Raw genomic sequence first — 23,416 nt, 5'->3', positions numbered from 1 at the left:
CTTCCTCGTCCTGTCACTCTCTCGAATCTTCCACCTGCCCGTTTGGTTCGCCCAAGAAACCTCTTCACAAGAGTAGCAAGACGTAAGTGGTTGGACAGACAGACAGACAGACAAACATACAAGACAGACAGACGGACGGACGGACGGACGGACGGACGGACGGACGGACAGACAGACGGACAGATAGATAGATGGAAAGACAGATAGATGGGTAGACAGATAGATGGATAGATAGACAGATAGATAGATAGATAGATAGATAGATAGATAGATAGATAGATAGATAGATAGATAGATAGATAGATAGATAGATAGATAGATAGATAGATAGATAGATAGATAGATAGATAGATAGATAGATAGATAGATAGATAGATAGATGGATAGATAGATAGATAGATAGATAGATAGATAGACAGATAGATAGATAGATGGATGGATAGATGGATGGATAGATAGATAGATAGACAGATAGATAGATAGATGGATGGATAGATGGATGGATAGATAGACAGATAGATAGACAGATAGATAGATAGATAGATAGATAGATAGATAGATGGATAGACAGATAGATAGACAGATAGATAGATAGATAGATAGATAGATAGATAGATAGATAGATAGATAGATAGATAGATAGATAGATAGATAGATAGATAGATAGATAGATAGATAGATAGATAGATAGATAGATAGATAGATAGATAGATAGATAGATAGATAGATAGATAGATAGATAGATAGATAGATAGATAGATAGATAGATAGATGTTCTCGTGGTTGTCTACTTAGACATGCATATACTAAAATTGGCATAAAAGGACGTTATTGTATGACGAATACTAGTCGCACGTCATGACATGACTTCGCTGTTGCTGAAGGTCGCGGGTTTCATCCCGGCCGCGGTGGTCGCATTTCGATGGAGGGCAGAGCGGTAGAGGCCCGTGTGCTGTGCAATGTCAGTGCACGTTAGAGATCACCAGATGGTCGAATTTCCCGGAGTCCTCCACTACAGCGTCTCTCACAATCATATCGTTGGTTTGGGACGTAAAAACCCGGATATTACTTCACTGTTGCTTAGGTTATGAAAGCTTTTCCACCAGTCACGTGCGGCACTTAACCGCGTCCTGCTGCCCGAGGTTTCGGGTATGTTTCTACAAACGTGACAACGCAGATGCGCGTCGTGACCTCCACAGGCGCGCGCGTGCCAGAGAAAAGGGGCAAGTGGCTCGCACGGCTACTCATCCTGTCATCTCGCATTCAAACCCGCTTCGCCAACGAAACTTAAATTGTATTATAGGGGCGAAGCTCCTTAATGCAGCACCCGTTTGTGCCTCGTAGTCGTAGTAGTCGTCGTAGTGTGTAACAAGTCTTACATTTTGACAGTCTTACAAGTTGGTGCCGGTGAGAGATTACTTCTGTGCGTTGTTGAACAATAAAAAATTCGCAGCGTGCGCGTTCACTAAAAGCCGAATTCTCATGTCTCTCATCCCCCCTTAGCAGCAATTGGCATGTACATTGAGTATTATCTCACAAGAAAGGGTTGCTATGTTATACTCGCTGGGCATAACCTCCTTGGTTTTAGAAAGGTTTAGCGAGCGTTAGGCCACAGTGCAATGAATACAGTGAACTTGTATGTACCATGAACTCGAGGTGGTTAAGGATGGGAAGAGTAGACACGAAGCGCAAGCCCTAAGAAAGTGTGCGTGTGCCCCCTCTCGTTTAGTCCTTGGAATGTCCGTTGGAAGGCGGTGCATATGCGGAATATATGATGAAAAGATGCGAGATGGTGGTACTTGGAGTGTTGAATAGATGGACGAACGGACACACAGACAGATGCATGGACGGACTCACGGATGGCTGCACCGACGGATGGACGCATGGACGGACGCAGGGGCGGACACACAGATGGACGGGCGGACGCACGAACAGACGCACGCACGGACGGGCGAATGGACGCACGGACGGTCACACAGACGGACGCATGGACGGACAGAAGCAAGAACGAATGGACGGACGGATGATTCGTCCCACTCTCCATCATTCACTCCGTGGATATGCTGCCATTTTTTTTATTTCACTGCGAACCCCAACCCCCTTTTCAATGACACCTTTCCACAGTCGATCATGTGACCATGTTCCCTTTCAGGCCCTTCCTCAGGCCTCTGGCTAGCCCCGCCGTGGTGGTCTAGTGACTAAGGTACTCGGCTGCTGACCCGCAGGTCGCGGGATCGAATCCCCCGGTTGCGGCGGCTGCATTTCTAATGGAGGCTGAAATGTTGTAAGCCCCTGTGCTCAGATATGGGTGCACGTTAAAGAACCCCAAGTGGTCGAAATTTCCGGAGCCCTCCACTACGGCGTCTCTCATAATCATATCGTGTTTTTGGGACGTTAAACCCCACAAATAAATCAAAGCACCTGGCTAAACTGTTTTATAACCAGCAACGCCAACATTGGCGCACGGCCGGCACGCACAGCTTTGCTGAAAAAAAAAAAAAACAGCGTCGCGCGAGTTGCTGCTTCTCTAAATCACCAGCGTTGAAAACCACAGCTTTAATGGCGTGTTCACAAAGCCGAAGGTTAACCGAGCAACATGTTCTTGCATCATGAAGGGTTAATCATCGAGTAGATGCGCACGTGAGAGAGACAGCGAGAGTACAGCTTTAATCCAGTACCTGGCTACTTGCACGAGGATGCCAGTAGGTCGAGGCATCCGCGCATCTATTGATCCTTGACGAATTCAATAAAGCTATGAAATTCAATGAACCTTTACAGAGCACGTTCTCCTGGTGTTTCTTCTTGTATCGTTGGCACAGCGAATTCATATGCTTCAGAAACATTCGCACTCTGCTAGCGTTGTTGTTTAGTTCAGTTGGCAAGAAAAAGAAAAGTTTAGCCCCATTGGTAAGGCGCTAGCCCTCGGAGAGGGTGCCACAATGATTCAAATGAAATCCCAGCCCCGCCGTGGTGGTCTAGTGGCTAAGGTACTCGGCTGCTGACCCGCAGGTCGCGGGTTCAAATCCCGGCTGCGGCGGCTCAATTTCCGATGGAGGCGGAGGTGTTGTAGCCCCGTGTGCTCAGATTTGGGTGCACGTTAAAGAACCCCAGGCGGTCAAAATTTCTGGAGCCCTCCACTACGGCGTCTCTCATAATTATATGGTGGTTTTGGGACGTTAAACCCCACAAATCAATCAATCAATGGCACTTTATACACACTTGATTGCAACGTGTGACGTCAAACAAACGTTGAGCCTTATCCTGGGCGATAAAGGCCTCAACTTTTTCGGATGCTTTTCGACCTACATTGCGGTGAAGCAAACCCATCAGAGAAACATTTCGATCGGGATGCTCTTTATGGGCACACGCGTTTGCAACGTGTGACATCAGGCAAACGTTGAACCTTATCATGGGCGATAAGAGTCAACTTTTTCGGCTGCTTTTCGACAAGTATTGCGGTGAATCAAACGCATCAGGGGAAAATTTTTGTCGGGAGGGTTTTTATAAGCGCATGGTTGCAACGTGTGACGTCAGACAAAAGTGGCGCCTTAACAGTGCATGGCGGTAAAGGCCTCCACTTTCTTGAATACTTTTCGACTTATGTTGCGGTGAAGCAAAGCCACCAGGGCGATATTTCGATCCGGAGGTTCTTTATAGGCACGTAGCTGCAGCATGTGACGTCAGACAAAAGTTGAGTCTTACCATAGGTGTTACAGACCTCAACTTTTTCGGATGCTTTTCGACTTGTATTACGGCGAAGCAAACTCATCAGGGTGTTGTGGAGCATACGCACGAACGCGTATGCGCCTTCGGAAGACAACGAAAAACCCGCGCTCTGCTTGCGCGAGAGTTTGTGCCGCCTCTGCCAGACTGGCCGTACGCCCACTTTCCGTTGCGACCTCGTTGCGACTTCTCAGCTCGAATAAACGTCATCACATTTGGTGGAGGCTGCTGAGATCCCCAAGAAAACCTGGAGCTCCGCTCTCGCAAGTTGCCTGAAAGACTACCGCGAAACATGACTGACGCAGTCGCCAACCAGCCCGTCCTAGCCCAGCCAGCACCATCGGCTGCCCCGTCTACCTGCCCCGGCGCTACTCGCCAGCGGGACCCACCAATCTTCAGCGGAAGTGGTGAGCAAGACGTCGAAGACTGGCTGTCCTTGTACGAACGCGTAAGCGTCAGCAACAAGTGGGACGACGACTCTAAACTCGCTTACGTTATCTTTTACTTGGCAGACGTAGCTAAGCTTTGGTTTACCAACCGCGAAACCGCCATCGCCAACTGGTCCTCCTTTAAGACCCTCGTAACAGAAGCGTTCGGCCGACCAGAGGTCCGCAAGCTCCGTGCTGACCAGCGTCTGCGCCACAGAGCCCAGCAGCCTGGCGAAACGTTTACGAGTTACATTGAGGATGTGCTCGACCTCTGCAGGCGTGTTAACCCATCTATGCCCGAAGAAGAGAAAATTCGGCAGATTCTCAAGGGTATTGAGGATGGCGCATTCCAGATGTTGCTAGCGAAAAGTCCGACCTCGGTGGCAATCCTCGTAAGCCTGTGCCAGAGCTTCGATGAATTACGCCGTCAGCGTTCCATCGCTCGACAGAGTGTCTCACCACCAGATTCGATCTCGGCTGTCGCACTCGCAAATGTCAACGTTCGCCAAGAAAGTCTGTCCAGCCAGATCAAAGACTTCATCAGGGAGGAAGTCGCCCGACAGCTCTCCCTGCTGCCGCATAGCGACGCGCCCACCGCAAGTCTGCCTTCGACACTGCAGCAGGCCATACGCACTGAAATTTGCGATGTCCTACCTACAGTTCAAGCCCCTTACGCATGCACTTCAGCAGCATCTAATCTCTCAGCTGTCAGCTACGCACCACCTGCACCATCTTCACCTCTCAGCTACGCAGCTGTGGTTGCGCGACCCCCACCGCATCCAGTATCCTTATCGGCTCCACCTCCTCCGGCAGCGCCTCCGGTTTACAGGCCCTCACCTCGCTTTTTCCGTCCATCTAATGAGTGGCGCACCGATGACAACCATCCTATCTGCTTCGCGTGTGGCATCGCTGGCCACATTGCACGCTACTGCCGCCGCCGTCCCACACTTGCGTACGCCTCCTTTGGAACTCCTACCGATGGGTCGCAGCAGGCCACCACGTCTGCATACGAACAGAGGCACTCTGACTCGGATCGTCGCCCATCGACTTCTCGTTTCCCATCTCCTCGTCGCCGATCGCCATCTCCTATGCGTCGTAGACCACCTCCTGAGGAGGGAAACTAATCAGTGCAGTTCCAGAGGCAAGAACTGCAACTTCTGCGCAATTATCAAGGCCTCCATTTTCGCCGCGAAATGTTGTTGATGTCAATGTTGAGGGAGTCGCCACACAAGCGTTAATTGATACTGGGGCCGCCGTTTCTGTGATGAACACAAAATTTTGTCGCAAACTGAAGAAAGTGACCACATCTCTCTGTGGCATCGTGCTGTCCACGGCTAGCGCGCAACGCATTCAGCCCTCGTCTGTGTGTACGGCGCGTGTCGTCATCCAAGACGTTTTGTACATCGTCCAATTTTTTGTACTACCATCTTGCTCTCATGATTTCATCCTGGGTTGGGATTTCTTATCAGGTCATGAAGCTATCATCTATTGTTGCCGTGCGGAAGTGTCCCTAGTGCCAAGTTGTGAATTTCCACCACCCGACCATTCACCACTGCTCTGCAAACTCATCGCTGACGACGACATCACCTTGCCTCCGGAAGCTTCAGTCCCTATTAGCCTTTCATGTGTGGCGCAACCTGACGCCACGGTGGTGTTTATGCCATCCCCTGTTTTTACTGAACGCAAGGGCATCGTGCTCCCATTTGCCGTTCTTACGATTGCGTCTGGTTTAACCGTAATGCTGGTTACCAACCACTGCAACTACCCCATTGGCTTGCTTCGTGGTGAAACGTTAGGATATGTGCAACCTGTCGACCATATCAATCATATTATTCTTCCCGACGAAACGCCATGTCAGATTGCCGCAATCACTCAGGCGTCTGAGCCATCAAGCTCACCAGCCTTCGACAATGCTATTGACGCAGACCTTCCCCCCTCGCATCGCAGCCAACTTGTTGCTCTCCTTAACAAGTTTCGCTCTTCTTTCGACTTTCAGAAACCTGCTTTGGGCCGCACCACGACTGTCACTCATACTATTGACACCGGCTTACATTCGCCTCTGCGACAGCGTCCTTACCGCGTTTCTGCCGAAGAGCGCCGCGTCATTACGGAACAAGTAGATGACATGCTTAAACGTGGAGTCATACAGCCTTCTCAAAGCGCTTGGTCGTCACCCGTGGTTCTGGTAAAGAAAAAAGATGGCACCGTTCGATTTTGCGTGGACTATCGCCGCTTAAACAAGATTACAAAGAAAAATGTCTACCCGCTACCACGAATAGACGATGCTCTTGACTGTTTACAAGGCACCGAGTACTTCACATCCTCGGATCTGCGTTCTGGGTATTGGCAGGTGCCAATGGCTGAATGTGATCGCCCTGAAACAGCCTTTGTAATGCCGGATGGCCTGTATGAGTTCAAAGTCATGCCATTTGGTCTCTGCAACGCGCCTGCGACGTTTGAACGCATGATAGATACCATACTGCGGGCCCACAAGTGGAAAACTTGCTTGTGTTACCTAGATGACATCGTAGTCTTTTCAGCTGATTTCCCGACAAATCTTCGTCGTATCCACGAGATTCTGACGTGTCTAGCTTCTGCAGGCCTACAACTTAACACCAAGAAGTGCCACTTCGCAGCCCGAAAACTAACCATCTTGGGACACGTCATCACAAGAGACGGTGTTCTTCCGGACCCCGATAAGCTTCGAGCTGTCGCTGACTTCCCAATGCCCACATCACTGAAAACCCTAAGAAGTTTCGTTGGTCTTTGCTCTTACTTTCGTCGCTTCGTGCGCAACTTCGCGTCCATCATTGCACCTTTGACTAGTCTGCTTTCCAACAGCAAAGGTATATCTGCATGGTCACCTGCATGTGACGACGCATTTCACCAGCTGCGCCGCCTGCTGTCCTCGCCACCTATTCTTCGCCACTACGACCCCACTGCTGCCACAGAAGTTCACACTGATGCAAGCGGCGTTGGTCTTGGCGCAGTTTTGGCACAACGGAAATGCACCCAAACCGAATACGTAGTCGCTTATGCAAGTCCCGCTCTTAAGAAGGCTGAATTGAATTACTCCGTGACAGAGAAGGTGTGTTTGGCCATAATCTGTGCGCTTACGAAGTTTTAGTATACGTTTACGGCCGTCCTTTCGACGTGGTCACAGACCACCACGCTCTATGTTGGCTGTCCTCCTTGAAAGACCCGTCCGGACGTCTGGGCCGTTGGGCACTTCGATTGCAGGAATACGACATCCGTGTCGTATATCGTTCCGGTCGCAAGCATGCGGACGCCGATGCACTTTCCCGATCGCCATTAACACCAGATGTGGCTTCTCTGTCACCCCCTTTTACCACCTTGTCACCACTCGACAGCACTGACATGCTTTCGGAGCAGCGTAAAGACCCATACCTTGCCTTGTTAGTCGACTACCTTACCAATCCGTCTTCTGTCCCTTCCACGAGAGCGCTGCGCCGGCAAGCAGCCCACTTTGCCTTACGTGACAACATTCTGTACCGCCGCAACTACACGCCTGGTGGTCGGAAGTGGCTCCTTGCTGTCCCAACTCATATGCGCTCTGACATTTGCATGAATTTCCATGCAGATCCCCAAAGTGCTCACGCAGGTGTCCTGAAAACCTACGAAAGGCTGCGCCAACGCTATTACTGGCGAGGAATGTATCGTTTTGTGCAGAAATACGTTCAGTCTTGCACCACTTGCCAACAGAACAAAACACCTCCGCGGCACCTTACTGGCATGTTACAGCCGCTCCCGTGCCCGGCTCGCCCATTCGACCGCGTGGGTATAGACCTCTATGGCCCCCTCCCATATAGTAGCTCTGGAAACCGATGAATTATTGTCGGAGTCGATCATCTGACACGCTACGCTGAGACTGCAGCTCTACCGGCAGCGACCGCCCACGAAGTTGCACTCTTCATTCTCCGCAGCTTCATTCTACGCCATGGTGCTCCGCGGGAGTTACTCAGTGATAGGGGTCGAGTGTTCCTGTCGGAGGTCATCCAAGCTATCCTCGCTGAATGCAACATTATCCACCGTAAATCTACCGCATACCATCCACAGACAAATGGTCTTACTGAGCGGTTCAACCGCACACTTGGCGACATGCTGAGGATGTACACCTCCTCCGACCACACTAACTGGGACGCTGTATTGCTCTTTGTTACCTTCGCTTATAACACCGCGACGCAAGCGACTACCGGTTTTTCCCCGTTCTTTCTATTGTACGGCCGCGAACCTTCCCACCCACTCGACACTATACTACCGTACCGCCCTGATGCATCTGAGTGCTCCCCGCTTTCGGAAGTCGCCAGATACGCTGAAGACTGCCGTCAGTTGGCTCGGTCTCTGACAAGTGAGGCTCAAGGTCTAAAAAAGACTCGACACGACGACGCTCACCACATAGCTCCTACATTTCGTGCTGGCTCCCTTGTGTGGCTTTGGGTGCCCCCTCACGTTCCTGGCCTGTCTTCTAAACTTCTGGCCCGGTACCATGGTCCGTACCGTGTCATTGACGCGACCTCCCCGGTGAATTACATCATCGAGCCGTTAACACAATCACCAGATTTGCGCCGTCGAGGACGCGAGACCATACGCGTCGACCGTCTCAAGCCCTACTACGACCCCCTCATTGTGCCTACTCCCTGAGTCGCCAGGATGGCTACCCTTCACCCCGGGGGTATTGTAGTGGAGCATACGCACCAACGCGTATGCGCCTTCGGAAGGCAACGAAAAGCCCGCGCTCTGCTTGCGCGAGAGTTTGTGCCGCCTTTGCCAGACTGGCCGTACGCCCACTTTCCGTTGCGACCTCGTTGCGACTTCTCGGCTCGAATAAACGACATCACAAGGGGAACATTTCAATCAGGGGGCACTTTATATGCACGTGGTTGCAACGTGTGACGTCACACAAAAGTTGAGCATTAATCATGGGCAATAAGGGACTCAAATTTTTCAGCTGCTTTTCGACTTTTTCGATCAGTAGGCTCTTTATAGGGACACGTGCGCGTATGCAACATGTGACGTCAGACAAAAGTTGCGCCTTATCATGAGCGATAAGGGCCTCAACTTTTTCGGGTGCTCTTCGACTTATATTGTGGTGAAGAAAACTGGTCAGGGAAATATTTCAATCGGGAGGGTGTTAATAAGCACATGGTTGGAACGTGTGACGTCAGACAAAAGTTGAGCTTTATCATGGGCGATTAGCGTTTCAGCTTTCTCGGATGATTTTCGACTTAAGATGCGGGGAAGCAAACCAATCACGGCAATATTCAGATCGGAAGGCTCTTTTAGGCACATAGCTGCAACGTGTGACGTCACACAAAAGTTGAGCTTTATCATGATCGAGAAGGGCCTCAAGTTTTTCAGCTGCTTTTCGGCATACAATACAATGAAGCCAACACACAAAGCGAATATGAAAGATCTCCTTCGTTGCGGGGCCCTGCATTAAAATAGGCTTATTTGAATCTAAATTCCAGAAGGTGTATGTTTAGTCTGCTGTACTGTACCTTTATGTCAGGTCGGTGGCCACAGTCACCTCGATTGAGTCGGTGCTGATTGCACTGCCACAATCATTCTCCATCCCTTTTGCGGATATATATTTTAGAGTTCAACTATTCTTTCTAAAAACGCACCACATCGCGCCGGTTGTTGTCTGTAGCCTTCAGAAATGTATATTTTCTCACTTTTGAAACTCAACCACCTTAATAAATTCATTTTGGGCGCATTTTTGACCACAAAGGTAAGCCTTTCGAAATGTTGAATTTTCCAATTTTTTATAGTTTTATCCACTTTTGGTACGATTGTGGACGCGTTTTCGACCAGAAAGGTAGTCTTTGGCAATCTTGTACAATTACATTTTTTTAAAAACTTCATCCAAATTTAATATAACTGATCGTGGGTACACTTTTGACCAGAATGGAAGTCAAGCATTTTTTTCACTTTTGAGCTTCATACTAGTTTCATAAAATTTATTAATAAATTGGACCTGGAAAATCACTTTCTTCAATATAAAACTGTAGGATCTCAAATGCAGTGCAGGAGTAGCTTAGAGATTGTAAAGGGGCCCTTTTACCCTGCAGTGCAGTAAGCATGTGATGACAGTGATAATGACGTGAGTGAGTGGAGAGATGTACACGAAACGATGAATAAAGAATTGTTTACTCCACAGTATTCGTACATGTATTCTCGCACAACAATTTGCATTGTCGCAGGTATAAAAACAAAATGCCAAGAGGTAACACAACAAGTATCCCCAACAACACTTACAAAGACTGGCTAGTATTATGGAAAGAGCTGAAAGCCGTGCACAAGAGACACAGCTGTGGTGAGCATTTGCAAAGTGTGCACCTTTCGCAAGTGAGGTGGTCAGGGCAAGAAAACAACACAGATGCTAAACAAGAAGAGACAAACTACTTTGTCCTAACAGTCCCCTTCAGCACTGCCATATAAGCAACTTGTAATAAAGACTTAAAAATGTCTTCCAATGTATGGGAGCATAGCTATTGCCAAAGCCCTTATTGTGCTGCTTCAAAGCTGTTTGAAAAGTTTTTTTTTTTTCAAAACACACACATAATGTGAAGCATATTGAAGCTTGTGGCTCCCTTTTACCTAACACCCGACACAAGCTAACATTTCAAAAAAATAAATCCCTGTTAAAAATTTAGACCAGAATGAAACATGCTAAATGCTTACGCTTTGCAAAATACTTAAAAAAATGAATAAATGATCACTACAAGCCATAAACTATATATTTTAGGTGAAGAAACTCAAGTGCTGAAATCCTGACATTGCTAAGCAACATGATAATATATACCACCATTCCCACTAATGGCATCATCCTTGCATGATGCTTATATTTCTGATAGTGGTACGGCTATCTAATTTAGAAGAATACAGCATATTTAGGAATAATATGTGTAATCATTGCTTTGTAATTTGCACGTCTGTTAGCAGGGGGTCGCAATACGACACTGCAAATCAGAAAAGCAAATAATGAAAATAAATGCTATCTGGCAGGCACCCAAAGCCAAAAGAAACTACTGTGACAAAGTAGACAGTTGCTTATGGCACCAACTTGACCTCTTCACATAAAGAAAATTTTCAGGCAAATATAGGCTTGTAAAACAGCAGATTGTTCTAGGCAAACTCCATCAACACTCAATATCTGATAAGCTGAAAATTTTGACAAATTTGCCTGGTTTAGTTACCCACAGAATGAAAGAATAAAGTATGTGGAAACCTGAAATGTGGATAAATTATAAAAACATTTTCGGAGCCTATCATTGGTGCTTAATAGGAGTCTGTTGCCATTGCAACGAAAGATGAACTGTAATAAAAAAAAACGCACCATATTCGTGTACATATAAACTTCAAAATATGTGTAACAAAAATATGAAACCACACACATACAATCACAGTGCTCACATGAGGAGGGACTAGTACATTAGAATGCTAGAGGGAAGTAGTGTGTTAAGACAAAGAAGCAAGTGCTTGCTTTCATTAGTGATATACATCTATCTATGTACAAAAATGTCACAATTTACAGTGCCATTACAGCTACGCATCCTTATGGCAACGATGGTTTACTTGCAATATAAAAGCCCACACAACATTATTGGCACCATTTCCTATACCTTTCAAGTATCAAGCATAACAAATTGGAGGGCATATATTAAATTGAGCTTTGGTTTTTAAAGAGTGGCGATATGCCACACATGGACACTCTTAAAACTGCCCTATGCACATTTTTACGAGTTTTTTTTTCTTGATAATGAAAACAGCACACTCTTACAAAAAACAGAAAAAAGCTACCAATACATGCTTAGAGAAAGTCAAATATTTTGAAAATATTGTGGAATTTACCCGCAGCAGATTAAGAGCCTAAAAAACCTTTGCCTTATTTCACAAATATCTCTTACTTCGGCCACAAATCAACCTCAAGCCTAAAGTGCCCCAGCCTCCAAAAACCTTACAAATGCCATACTTGGAAATTGCAAAAGTGCAGGATTAGAAACCTTTCAGCAGGCACACCGCATCTCTTCGAAACAAATGTTTCCCAGAGTGCCACTAGATGTGAGAAATACTCATCCTAAATACCTGACTACATATTTAGAAACTTTGTCTCATGACCCTTGAAAGCAATACATCAACCCCTTCAGGTCAGTGCTACATCTGTGCTTGCATACATCATCACTTTTTTGCACATATAAAAAAAAAGACATTTTTTTTAAGTAACCGCTTTCTTTTTCTTCAAGACTTATAAAACCAATATTTTCAAAAGGACCCCGAAGGCAGGCACTGAATCAGACTAAGGACATTCAATTTCAGCCAAGTCATGAAAAATGACTGTATTTACTAAAACTAATAGCCTCAAAATACCATTGTTTGTTTATATTGGAGGACTGACTCATAACCCAAGGTTGACTGCATGTTTGTCCCTCAGTATCCTTTTGGTACCTGCCTAACTATCTTTCATAAAGATATCACTCCACCACACTACACACAAGTGAAGTCGAAAAATCCTGGATCACAGGGTATGGGGCAATAGGCATGCAACTATGCAACACTAACAAAACTTAGGTATTGCACCACGATCGTTCCCACAGGTCTCTCAGAATTGAACGTGTTCATTCTAGTGAACCATAAAGTATCAAACAACAGAGGTATCAGCACAACTCGTCACACCGACACTTTCTCTCTTGAATCTGCAGGCTTTCTGTTAAAACGCTTCCGCATCAAGATGTAGCAACTCCTTACACTTTCCACAACAATATCATAGGGTAAGTAAGGGACGTATATCAATTCTAGGTAAAATCCTTGATGCATGGCAAACATGCTCTTTGGACTGCACATTGAACGTTTCAGTAGGTACAGTGCCTGACAAAGAGTGGGCACGCGTCATACCACCTCACATCCTCACCGTGCATCTTGTGCCGACTTTGTGCAACAGTGCTAAAATGGTAATGGACAACATAAAACTCGTATGCAATCGGTAATGATAAAACTAAGGAGATGACGGTGACTTGGGTGTTCTTACGCATGCGTCGAGAGCATGCCACTAAAATCCAGAACTGGTAAGCTGGCAGGATGCTGTGTGATTGAAGAGGAGGGCCGCTAGGACTGGACATTGCCAAAGGTGCCTGGCGGCGGGCGGTATTGTTTGGGAAGCGCCATCAACTGCAGGCTGTTGAAGGCGTATTTGCACACGCCCACGTTCTTGAAGGTGTTGTGCCGTCTCGTGCCCTCACTGTACAAAAAGTTCGAAAGTTCAGATCTCTCAGGTGAGCAGAAGCAATGCTTCTAGATTACTGTTCGAACAATGTTGCATAGGTCTGTCATACATGGCATTTTCCTATTGTTTGTTGCATCCAACTGGCTAGACAAAGGATGCCTCCATGGGCAGCGGTGGTTCAACCAATTTAGAATTTGGAGGAATTCTTGAAGCAGATTTGAAATAAAAATAATTGTGCTTTTGCACAGTTTTGAAGTGAAAATAAAAACAGTTTGGAACAGTTTTGGAGCTTAAAAATTAATTGTGTTTGAGATCATTTAAAGCAGTGTTACAGTACTAAGTGCCCTACTATTTTCTCCAGAGTATCATCACTGTGTGAACAGAAAATGCTGCTCTGATGTACAAAGAGTGAGAACACCAACAACTACAGAAGAGCATTTCACACAGAGACTTCCTTGTATTGGCTTTACCACTACATACAAGAAGCGCATTTTGGGGAGGCATAAGCTACCAAGGCAAACATGACAGGTATGGTTTCTGCGCAGACATTGCGAGAAAGAAATAGTCAGGCGAAAACTGAATTTTGGTGCAGTTGGCACTTCGTATACTGGACTTGGTACGGCAAGGCAGAGTGAGGTTGGACTGTATAAAAATGGCACAAATGGCACAGTTGGACCACCACTGCATCAGTAACATCAACACTTTGTGTAATTTCTGGTTCTTGTTCATGCAGGATGACATCAAATAAATTTGTAGAGAGGGCAATAGATTTTTGTGCCACTTGTCAACACGGCTAGATGAGCAGCCATTTGGTGACCTCCTAGCTATTTAGCATGTGGAACACTTGAGATCATAGCGTGGACACTCATTTTCATGGTGCCGAGGTACAGCCACTTGCCAGCTATATTCACATTCATGTTTTGCCACTGATGGCATGTTGCCCAGGTTTGTCTGCAAGTGAAAGCATACTAGGAGCTCTAATATCTAGCATGAAACCTACACGAGACATTATCCTGCTTCAGCAGTGACAGTACAACACAGTAAGTGCGGAAATACTGTACTCAGTGCGTGTGCTAACCTAATAAAATTATCAAGGAGGCTAACATTCTTGGACTAAAAATCTATGTGCTGGCATTGAAGGCATGGCATTTCCATACTTACTGAATGCCCGAAAGCACACACTCACCTTCGCATGCAGGCCACTGCCCTGGGCACTTCCTTAGAATCGAGACCAAAGTCTTGAAGCAGAATCTGCCCCTGTTCCAACGTCACGCACATTCCAGTTCGGTCCTTGGCACTCTTGCAGCTCGTGAAGCGCAGGCCCCGCATACGACGACATGCCTGAATGTTAGTAAGCACTCAGGGTGAAAACAGATCCCAGTTGCACCGTCTGGATTGCTTTTCTAAAATGTGCCAAGCTGCACCAGCAGTTTGCATACTTAAAGGAGCACTGACACAAAAATTTTGCATGTTTTTTTTCTGTTGGTATAAGCAGCTAACAACCCGGCCATCACAGCTGGGAACCTTTTATTCACAAGCTCACAATGGCTAATTATTTGGAGAGGTCCTTTTACAACATCCCCTTGAAGTTTTGGTTTCAAAGAGCACTGAGTGAGACAGGGCAGAGAATGGTTTTCCCATAAACATAGCTGGCTAAGTGAGCACAAAATATCCCCGTTAACATGAACAGAGTGTTGACAACTCTTTTCAATGACGACTCCTTGAGTGCTGCTATGATCCCTTCTAGAATCTTGTAAACAGGCTTCAACCTCTGAAAATGCACTTACCAAGGCAAGAACGTCAGCCTTTCTACTCCCTCACAAGTCCATAAAGGAGGTGCTCCCTCTTTCTGTTTAAAATGTAATAATAATAATATTATCTGGAGTTTTATGTCCCAAAATCAAGATATCATTATGAGAGATGCCGTAGTAGAGAGCTACTGTATAATGATTTTGTTTTGCTTGACCTAGAGACAGTGTGATCGTTGCAACTTTCTAGTTTACAATGAGTTTTGCACTGTGCAACGTTTTTTTTTTACCTGAAAATGTGTGTATAAATGTATGTATGTGTGTATTTGTTTATATATCTATACTGTTCGTGTGTATGACCAAAGCATGGTAATTGATATGTATTCACCGCTACCATGCGATACATGTAACTTTCCCATCTTCCCTCCTGCTTGGTCCTTATAGGACTGCAGTATGTAATAAAAAAAATAAAAAAATTAACCATCCGTTTTTTTTTTTTTTAACGTGCCCTGACGTCGCACAGTACAAGGGCCTCTACCATTTCACCTTCATCAAAATGAAACAGCCGCGACCGTGATCAAACTTGCGACCTTCGGGTCAGTAGCTGAGCACTGTAGCCACTGTTCCACCGAGGCAGACCCCATTAAAATGTCAGCTAGAAGCAAGGAATTGCAAGTATCATGGCAGCCTACATAAAGCTACGATGCAGACAGTTGTAGGTTGTTTGTAGAGTTGCAGACGTTGCAGATGATGCATGTGTCTACAAATCATCTCGCCTTCAAAATTTTGTGTCAGAGCTCCTTTCATATACTCAGCAGCATTAAAATACACAACACTGTACCAGAAAAAACAAACCATTTTCAGCAAAAGCCACTGCACATAGTTTTATTCAAAGTTTATTCAAATTCAAAGTTTATTTATTTATTTATTTATTTATTTATTTATTTATTTATTTATTTATTTATTTATTGTACCTCAAATGCATCTAAAAGAAAAGGTTTTACATGAGGTGGGTTACATTGTAAGTCGATCACCTTCTGTTACTTACAAAGTTATACATTAACTTGCAATAAGTGCCTTATGAAAGCAAACACTCATATATGCTATGAAGCACAGGTACAGTTGAACCCCTTTATTAGAGACACTGATGTAACAGACACTTGGTGTATAAGAAACACCAATGTGGTGCATAAAAGTAGGGGTTGATTAAAAAATGCATAACGTAGTAGCCTCATTATATGAGACATGTCATATAAAAGACAATAATTGCTTCCACGTGCATGTCTCTTATAAAGGGCTTCAACTGTGTTATAAGCTTTTGGAACTGACTATACCACACCAATTTCCGTGACCAAGTACAGCCAAATGTTTGTAAGAATCAGGAGAACAGTAAAGTATGAAAGCTGTTTATAGTAGCCGACAGAGCAGAACAAGCCAGGCATTAATGAAATTATGACAGTCGCAACTCCCACCAAATGACACTAAGAGATTGGTGAATGAAGTAAGAGAATTTTCTCGGGCTTGTTTCTTTGTTTGACACAATTTTAATGAAAACCTGCCGACAATGAAGCCAGGAGAGGTGTAGAGAACATTGACTGTACTCTTTTAAGTGTATTGTAATAATCACGATATGGAAGTAAAGAAAGTGAAGTGGACAAAAATGCAACTTGCCGCTGGCTTTCTGTATAGTGAATTATTAGAATACACTTAAAAAAAGTGCAATTAATGTTCTCTACACCTCCCTTAGCTTCATTGTCTACTGGGTTTCACTAAAGGAGTGGTGGTAACATACCGTATTTATTCGCGTAATGAATGCACTCGCATAATAAAAATGCACCCCAACTTCAGTCATCAAAATTCGGATTTTTTCCCCTCATAATAAACGCACCCCCTACATTCATCCACTGCAGTTCCGTAAACCAACACGTGGCTCCTCTTCACCCAATGGATCTCTTCCGTTTTTTTTTATTATTTTGCCGACCCCATCAGCCACCGCAACTCGCTCCTCCCCCCCCCCCCCCCCCTTGTCTTGTTGCTGCGTGCAGTATAGTTTTTCTTTCTATCTGTGCGCCACAGCGAGATTCAGGAACGGTGCGAGTGTAGAGACATCGCAGCTGATAAGCACACTTTGAGTGAAGGCCGTGACCTAGCTTCGCTCCCTGTGTGCTAATCAGCTGCGATGTCTCTACACTGGCACCGTTCCTGAACCTCACTGTGGCGCACAGATAAGACAGGGTCGCACAGATAAGACGGGGTCGCTTCCTGCGAATACAAAAAAGCCCAACTGCGCGCACAAAATTTTTGAGCGATGACGATAGGGATTGCTGTTACGAAAGGTCGTTCGTCACTATCGCGTGGCAGGTTTCTGGAAAATGGAAAACCAGACTTGTCGTCCAGAAAAGATCGTGACGATTTCCACAACATGGTAGCACCCCCGACTTTCGCTTAGCTTAATATCCGCGCGTAGAGGAACTTCTCACGCAGAAGCGAGGAGGCGGCCGTATATATCTTGTTATCGATGGTTTGTTTTGACGCTTCGAGGGTAGCTTGCTGCAATGTTGGTTACTTGCAACAATGTTAACAGCATCGTCACGGTCGTCGTGCGAGGTTGCCGCGAAGTTGGCAAAGTGCATCATAGCGCACGCTTTTCGGTGCCCTTCGAAATTTCAGCAGGTATCACTGCTGCAGTTAAATGATTGCGAGAGGTTAAATGATTGCGAGAAAAAATCGTCGCAAAAGACTTTTATGGCGTGCGCGGGCAGCCCGGGGACAACTTGCAGAAAATAGCGCCATCATGCTACCACCAAAGATGAGTAAAGTGCAACAATGAAGAGGTTTCCAAACAGTGTACGCATATGTCAATTGCGAAAGGATAAGTGACTTAATTTTTTTTTTTTTGCATTACTGCATTTCTTGCTTCTCACAAAAAAGTTTTCATAAAATTTACGACGCGTAATAAACGCACCCCCAACTTTGCGCCGAACTTTCGATAAAAAAAGCGCGTTCATTATGCGAGTAAATACGTCCCAGGGCAAACACTCACTTTTCCATTTGGCAGTTTAGTAGACATTTCACACCTGCAAACTGCTGTCAATCATACTAGCAAGCGTTGCATCTAAGCATGATATTTACCTAAACCTACCCCGACATATAAACAGAAGCAATCGACCAGCAAATCTATAAGAGCATCTTATATCAATTCATGCATCCTACCTCCATTGCAAGATGAAGAATCTCAACATCTTTGCTCTTACGGCCGCGAACGTGGGTTTGAAGTTGCTCTATCACGTCCATAAGAGGCAGCTCCCGTGGCTGTATGCCTGCAGGTTGTGAATAAAAGGCACATCATATTGATTAAAGAGTGGCAGAAATGTACAAACATAGTTAAAGAATTGACGCAGATGATGCGCACAAAAACATGCAAAATCATCCTCCCCACTTCAAAGGTGCCCGAAAAAATTGTGCAACCAATCCCTCCCACAATACTACAGGCAGGAACATTTTATTGTCAATCATACACACAGAAATGAGCTGGCAAGGTCTGTTCAGGTGACAGAAAATGCAAGTAAAGTGATGAGGAAAGATTCGTGGCTTATAGCATTTAGAGCAGTGCCCTACAAAATGCAGAATTCATCAGGAAGTGCAAAACGTATAGCCTAACCAGGGGCAGATCCAGCCACTTATTTTAAGGGGGGCAGTCGAAGTAAAACAGGAGACGGGGCTCCTGGGTCTCTTGTTTTAGGGGCACTTTAGGGTTGCAACAGAATGGAAAGTTGGGCTAGTTAGATATGCACGGTATAACTGTGTGTTTATGCGCACAAAGAAACACAAAGGAACACAGGACAAGCGCTTTCTCGCAACTAAAAGATTTATTGGAAAGAGAAGAATATATAGGTAGGCAATCAATATCTAAGCATGTTTGTGAAGGCATATTGAGGAGACTGTTGCTACGCTGCCACCCTGGCGATCGTGTAGCCAAGATGGAACCACCAGCACGGCTGCCTGGCCGGGGTTTCATTAGCCCAGGGAGTGATCCCTTCTATTTCGCTTACGCATCGGCTGCTCCTGGCCTGTGGCCCGGCATCATCGGCTTAGCAGAGCCTCATCCTCTGTGTGCACTGCGTGTGGGGCAGATGAAACCATCAAGCACCTGTCGTGTGTTTGCGCAGCGCTTCACACACAACAAGACGTCTTGCTCACCACACTCCACCACCATGGTCTGCCACCAAGGTCTTCAAGGCGGTCCTTCGCTTCCTTGAGGACGCTGGACTGGACAACCGGCTATAGAAGCCGTCCGCCACGTCGTCGGTCATGCAGCTGTTTCTCTTCTTCTTCTTTCTTCTCCCCATCTTTAATGCCCTCACTCAACCCGTACAGGCGCTGAGCCGTGCTCCCAATTAGGGCGGCAGAAGTTGCACCTTTTCCTTTCCTGAACCTCTCTCTCTCATGTGAAGGCAAAAGGTAGAACCGTGACAATTCGAGAACAGTAACTGATAAAAAAAAACGGTCAATTGACTGCTATCAATTTCTCACCCTCCCCAGTTTCGTCACTCACGCTCCGCTTGCGCAGCGGGCAGACTCAGTGCAAAGGCTGCGCGGACTGCCTCTATTGATGGGTGCGGCTGATAAGCTACAGCATGCAATAAGCTAGGCGAGGAGGATTTATTTTTAGTACTCGCTGTCATCACAAGAACCACACAGCACAAATACCATTAATTTATGCTCAAAAGTGGCCCTACTCATTTGTCCTGATCATTAATAGAAGATGGACAACCGACACTGAAGGGAGATCGGGTAGCTGACACAAGGTTGGGGGGTGCAATTCCCCCTACCACCCTCTTCTGCATCCTGCCACTGCCATCAGATGTGATAATGAATCACTTAGCATAACTAAGGTCGTGCAGTTTTTAAAATATTTTTAAAATATTTTTAATAGTGTTTGCTGCTCAATTTGGACACAAATTTTACTATTCCAACAATTCGAACTTCCTGAAGAAAAATACAGTCAGTGTCCGATAAACAGTGGCCACCCCATCACACTCTCGCATAGCAGCAAAGCTGCTTATCAGGCTCTGCTACAGTCGCAAATATTATAAAAATACTTAATTAGATTTCCACTCACACTGCAATATTCGAATTTGCTTCACACCCAGAATTTATCTATTCGCACAACTGAAATGTGTGCATGTACCCCTGCAATAAAAGTGGTTTCACTGCAAGAAGGAATGCTAAACCACGAAAACACCCATCCGGAAAAAATTCACACTGCCACGAAGCCCAACTTCAAGATTAAATTAACATATTGCCCTCCCATTGATTGATCCTTTTCTGAGTTTAAAAGCTTGTCATACCGGCCTATATGCTCGCAGTATAGAAAATTTTAAAACGTAACATATTTTGCAAGCTAGCACTTGCATTCTACCAAAAGTCAAATTTTTTTACTATTCAAAGTTGTTTCCACTTTCCTTGAACCAAAAAGAATGGCATTTGCACAGGCCTTGTTAACAATTATTTTTAATATTGAGCAGGTTAGTTGGGTAATGAGAGATGTGACCATATTCTTTATAGTAAGTGATATGTACTCTCTGAATTCGACCAAATCACAGTTCACATCAAACCTAAAATTCACTATTGGAATAAGCCTGAACATAACCCGTTCAGTGGCGGTGGCTATATTCTGCTGTGTCATCTTATCACCAAAAGAGAGTTTTCTGGAATCACAGAAGCGGATATGGCAAATTCATAGACATCGCATCATAACTCACACCTGAAAGGCATAATCATCAGCCACTACAGTACTATATTCTTCAAATCATTCATTCCATGAAAAATTATACAGTTATTGAAGTGGCATGAGATGCAGCAATCAAATTGTTTCCTTGGAGAAGTCGTTTTCTGGGGAAATCTCGCGTCGAGACGAAATCATTAAGTTCTGCTTACCAAATGATGACGGTACAGGCTTTTCTGGGAACTAAGAGGCAGTCATTCCATTTAGGCAGCAATTCAGGTTTCTATTTACTGAGTGTCTGCAGTACTTTTTTCTCATTAGGACAAAGTGAAGCACTAGTTACCAGCACAAAAATAGGCAGCTTGAATTAACTCAGTCACTCCAATATTGGGCTTCAAAGATAAAAAAGAAAAGGCTTGCCGACACAGACTCATATATGCGCGCACACTGTGACCCAGTCTGGGCCATTTCTTCCATGTGATATCGTAATCACACCTTGCCAACCCATGAAATGAAATTAATGCTTGAAAAGCATGCTCTAGTGTCTCTTTAAGTGCAACTAGATGCATCATCAAATGACAGCAGTTGCACTTAGAAGTAACTAACACTCGTATGTATGCAATTACCATGCTTGGACGAAAGATCTCCAACCTCTATCGTGCAGTCATTCCCTCAAACAACCATGCCATGAATACTTACGGCAAAACTCTTTTTTACTCAGCCCCTCACACTAGCAGGCAACTGTCTCGCTAACTTAACTGGTCTGTGGTACATTATAATGACACATGCTCAGTTACATTGACACCAGCAACATTTTAACGTCTCAATTCACATTTTGCAAGCCAAGTGATAAATGCAATTACAAAACTAAGCGATAAATACGTTCCTCATAAAAAGTGAACATAAATACATGCGCTTCGAGTTTTTCTACCATCAGCAAGCAAAAAAAACCTTACATTCACATAGTTGAGCGATACTTTTTGTAATACTATCAAATATCCCCACTTTTTACCTCACCCTTTTTTAAAACAAGACTAGAGAATGGTAAAAGTGTCTGCATTTTTATTCAAGTACTAGATGTTCAACTAGAGTTCTTCACATCCACACATTTAGAGTCTCTTACTTTTGCATTTATGCTTCTTTTTTAATGAACTATTTTTAATTTACGTGTGCCACTCGCTCTCAATGCTCTTGCAGTTTTGGCTCAGTAAGACACAAGGTCACAGGTTCGATTCCAAGACACAACAGTGTATTTCTATGAAGGCAGAATGTAAACATGCTTGTGCATCATGTGCACATAGATGAACCCTAGGAGGTAAGAATTAACTGATAGCCTTCCTTAAAATAAACCTCATTAAAGTTTTGGACAATGAAAACCATAACTTATAAGCTTCTATGCATACATTTGCAAAAACTATGGTATAAAACAAACAAAGCTTACCTCCAAATGAGACCTCGCTATTCAATGTTCACCTGCAATATTTATTTTTTATTTTCTGATCAGTCAGAAGTCTTCCTTGCCAAATATTCGTGCAAACATGGTAGCTCTAGAATGTGCTCCCATATCACGATACATTGAAAATGCCCAAGTGTGAATACAAACACTTTCTTATTGCGCTTCATGTGCAGTGAACATTTCCTCGGCTGTGGGTGCCGTGTGCGATTTCTTGACAAAAAAAAATAAAAAAAAAGACAGATTGCCTCATGGTATGCGAAACTGGGGTTGCCAGAGTCCACTCGTATGTCACGTGCAAGTGCTTGTGCAGGGTAATTCCCAGATTTTAAAAAATGCAAGCATAACAAAAGAGAGGCACGTACGTCCCACCCACAAATTCTTACTGCGGGCTCTGCGTTCTTCTGTGATGGCCCAAGCCACAGCTGCCACTGAAGTCAAGTTTGAAGGCTTTCAGTTTCAAAGCGAGCAGCAGCATCAAAACGTGACCTCATTATAATGCACAAGTAATAATTATATTTAATCAGTAAAATGAAGTAGATCTATTTCGACCGGGAAGCCATAAAATTTTATTGGACAACAGCGCGTCGGAGGGCACACAATGAAAAACATGTGGATATTTACACATAAATGCAAGTTGTAGAAACTCTGGCATACAGATCTCACAGAGACAAAGATTTCTTTTAAAGGTAACGTAAGTTGTAAGTACTAATTATATAGAACTTCAGTTTGAAAGTAATGTTCACCTCTAAACATCATGTGGTGAAGCTGTGATGGGGAGCAATATTGTCTAATGTCACATACTAGTAATAATGATAGATACTATGACAATTTCACCCACAACAAAAATTGTCACATTAGCAAACAGAGAAAGTAATAAAATTGAATTAACGAACTAAAGTATTAATACTAGTATATGGTACTATTGGCAAGCTCAGTTCTTTTGGGGCCATTAAAGCAACAAAGCTTTTATAAGAACAAAGTGATAGTAAAGGAATAATAAAACGGTGTGTATATGAGCAAAACGCACATTAATATCACACCCCACATTTTTTTTTATTCCTGTTCTGCGACAGTAAAGCAATGATTACA

The 23,416-nt window shown here is 44.7% G+C and overlaps 1 protein-coding gene across 3 annotated transcripts in view; it reads right to left on the bottom strand.

Annotated features, from left to right (window-relative positions):
* Window positions 1-10,304: 10,304 nt before the first annotated feature.
* The window catches only part of LOC119169957 (inositol polyphosphate-4-phosphatase type I A-like), a 41,956-nt gene continuing 28,844 nt past the window's right edge, over window positions 10,305-23,416 (bottom strand). For 2 of the 3 annotated variants that reach the window (XM_075881797.1, XM_075881802.1), the window contains 4 exons: window positions 22,690-22,755; window positions 18,357-18,463; window positions 14,582-14,736; window positions 10,305-13,410 (listed from right to left, as the gene is read on the bottom strand). In XM_075881797.1, coding sequence (XP_075737912.1) covers window positions 13,278-13,410; window positions 14,582-14,736; window positions 18,357-18,463; window positions 22,690-22,755 — 461 coding nt within the window. In that variant the 3' untranslated portion in view covers window positions 10,305-13,277. The remainder of the gene's footprint in view (window positions 13,411-14,581; window positions 14,737-18,356; window positions 18,464-22,689; window positions 22,756-23,416) is intronic. The other variant, XM_037420954.2, reaches the window with a different exon arrangement.

The sequence above is a fragment of the Rhipicephalus microplus genome, chromosome 2 (assembly GCF_043290135.1).
Source record: "Rhipicephalus microplus isolate Deutch F79 chromosome 2, USDA_Rmic, whole genome shotgun sequence".
Classification (NCBI taxonomy): domain Eukaryota; kingdom Metazoa; phylum Arthropoda; class Arachnida; order Ixodida; family Ixodidae; genus Rhipicephalus; species Rhipicephalus microplus.
The sequence above is the reverse complement of the archived record's forward strand: the minus strand, read 5'-3'. Positions and strand labels throughout refer to the sequence as shown.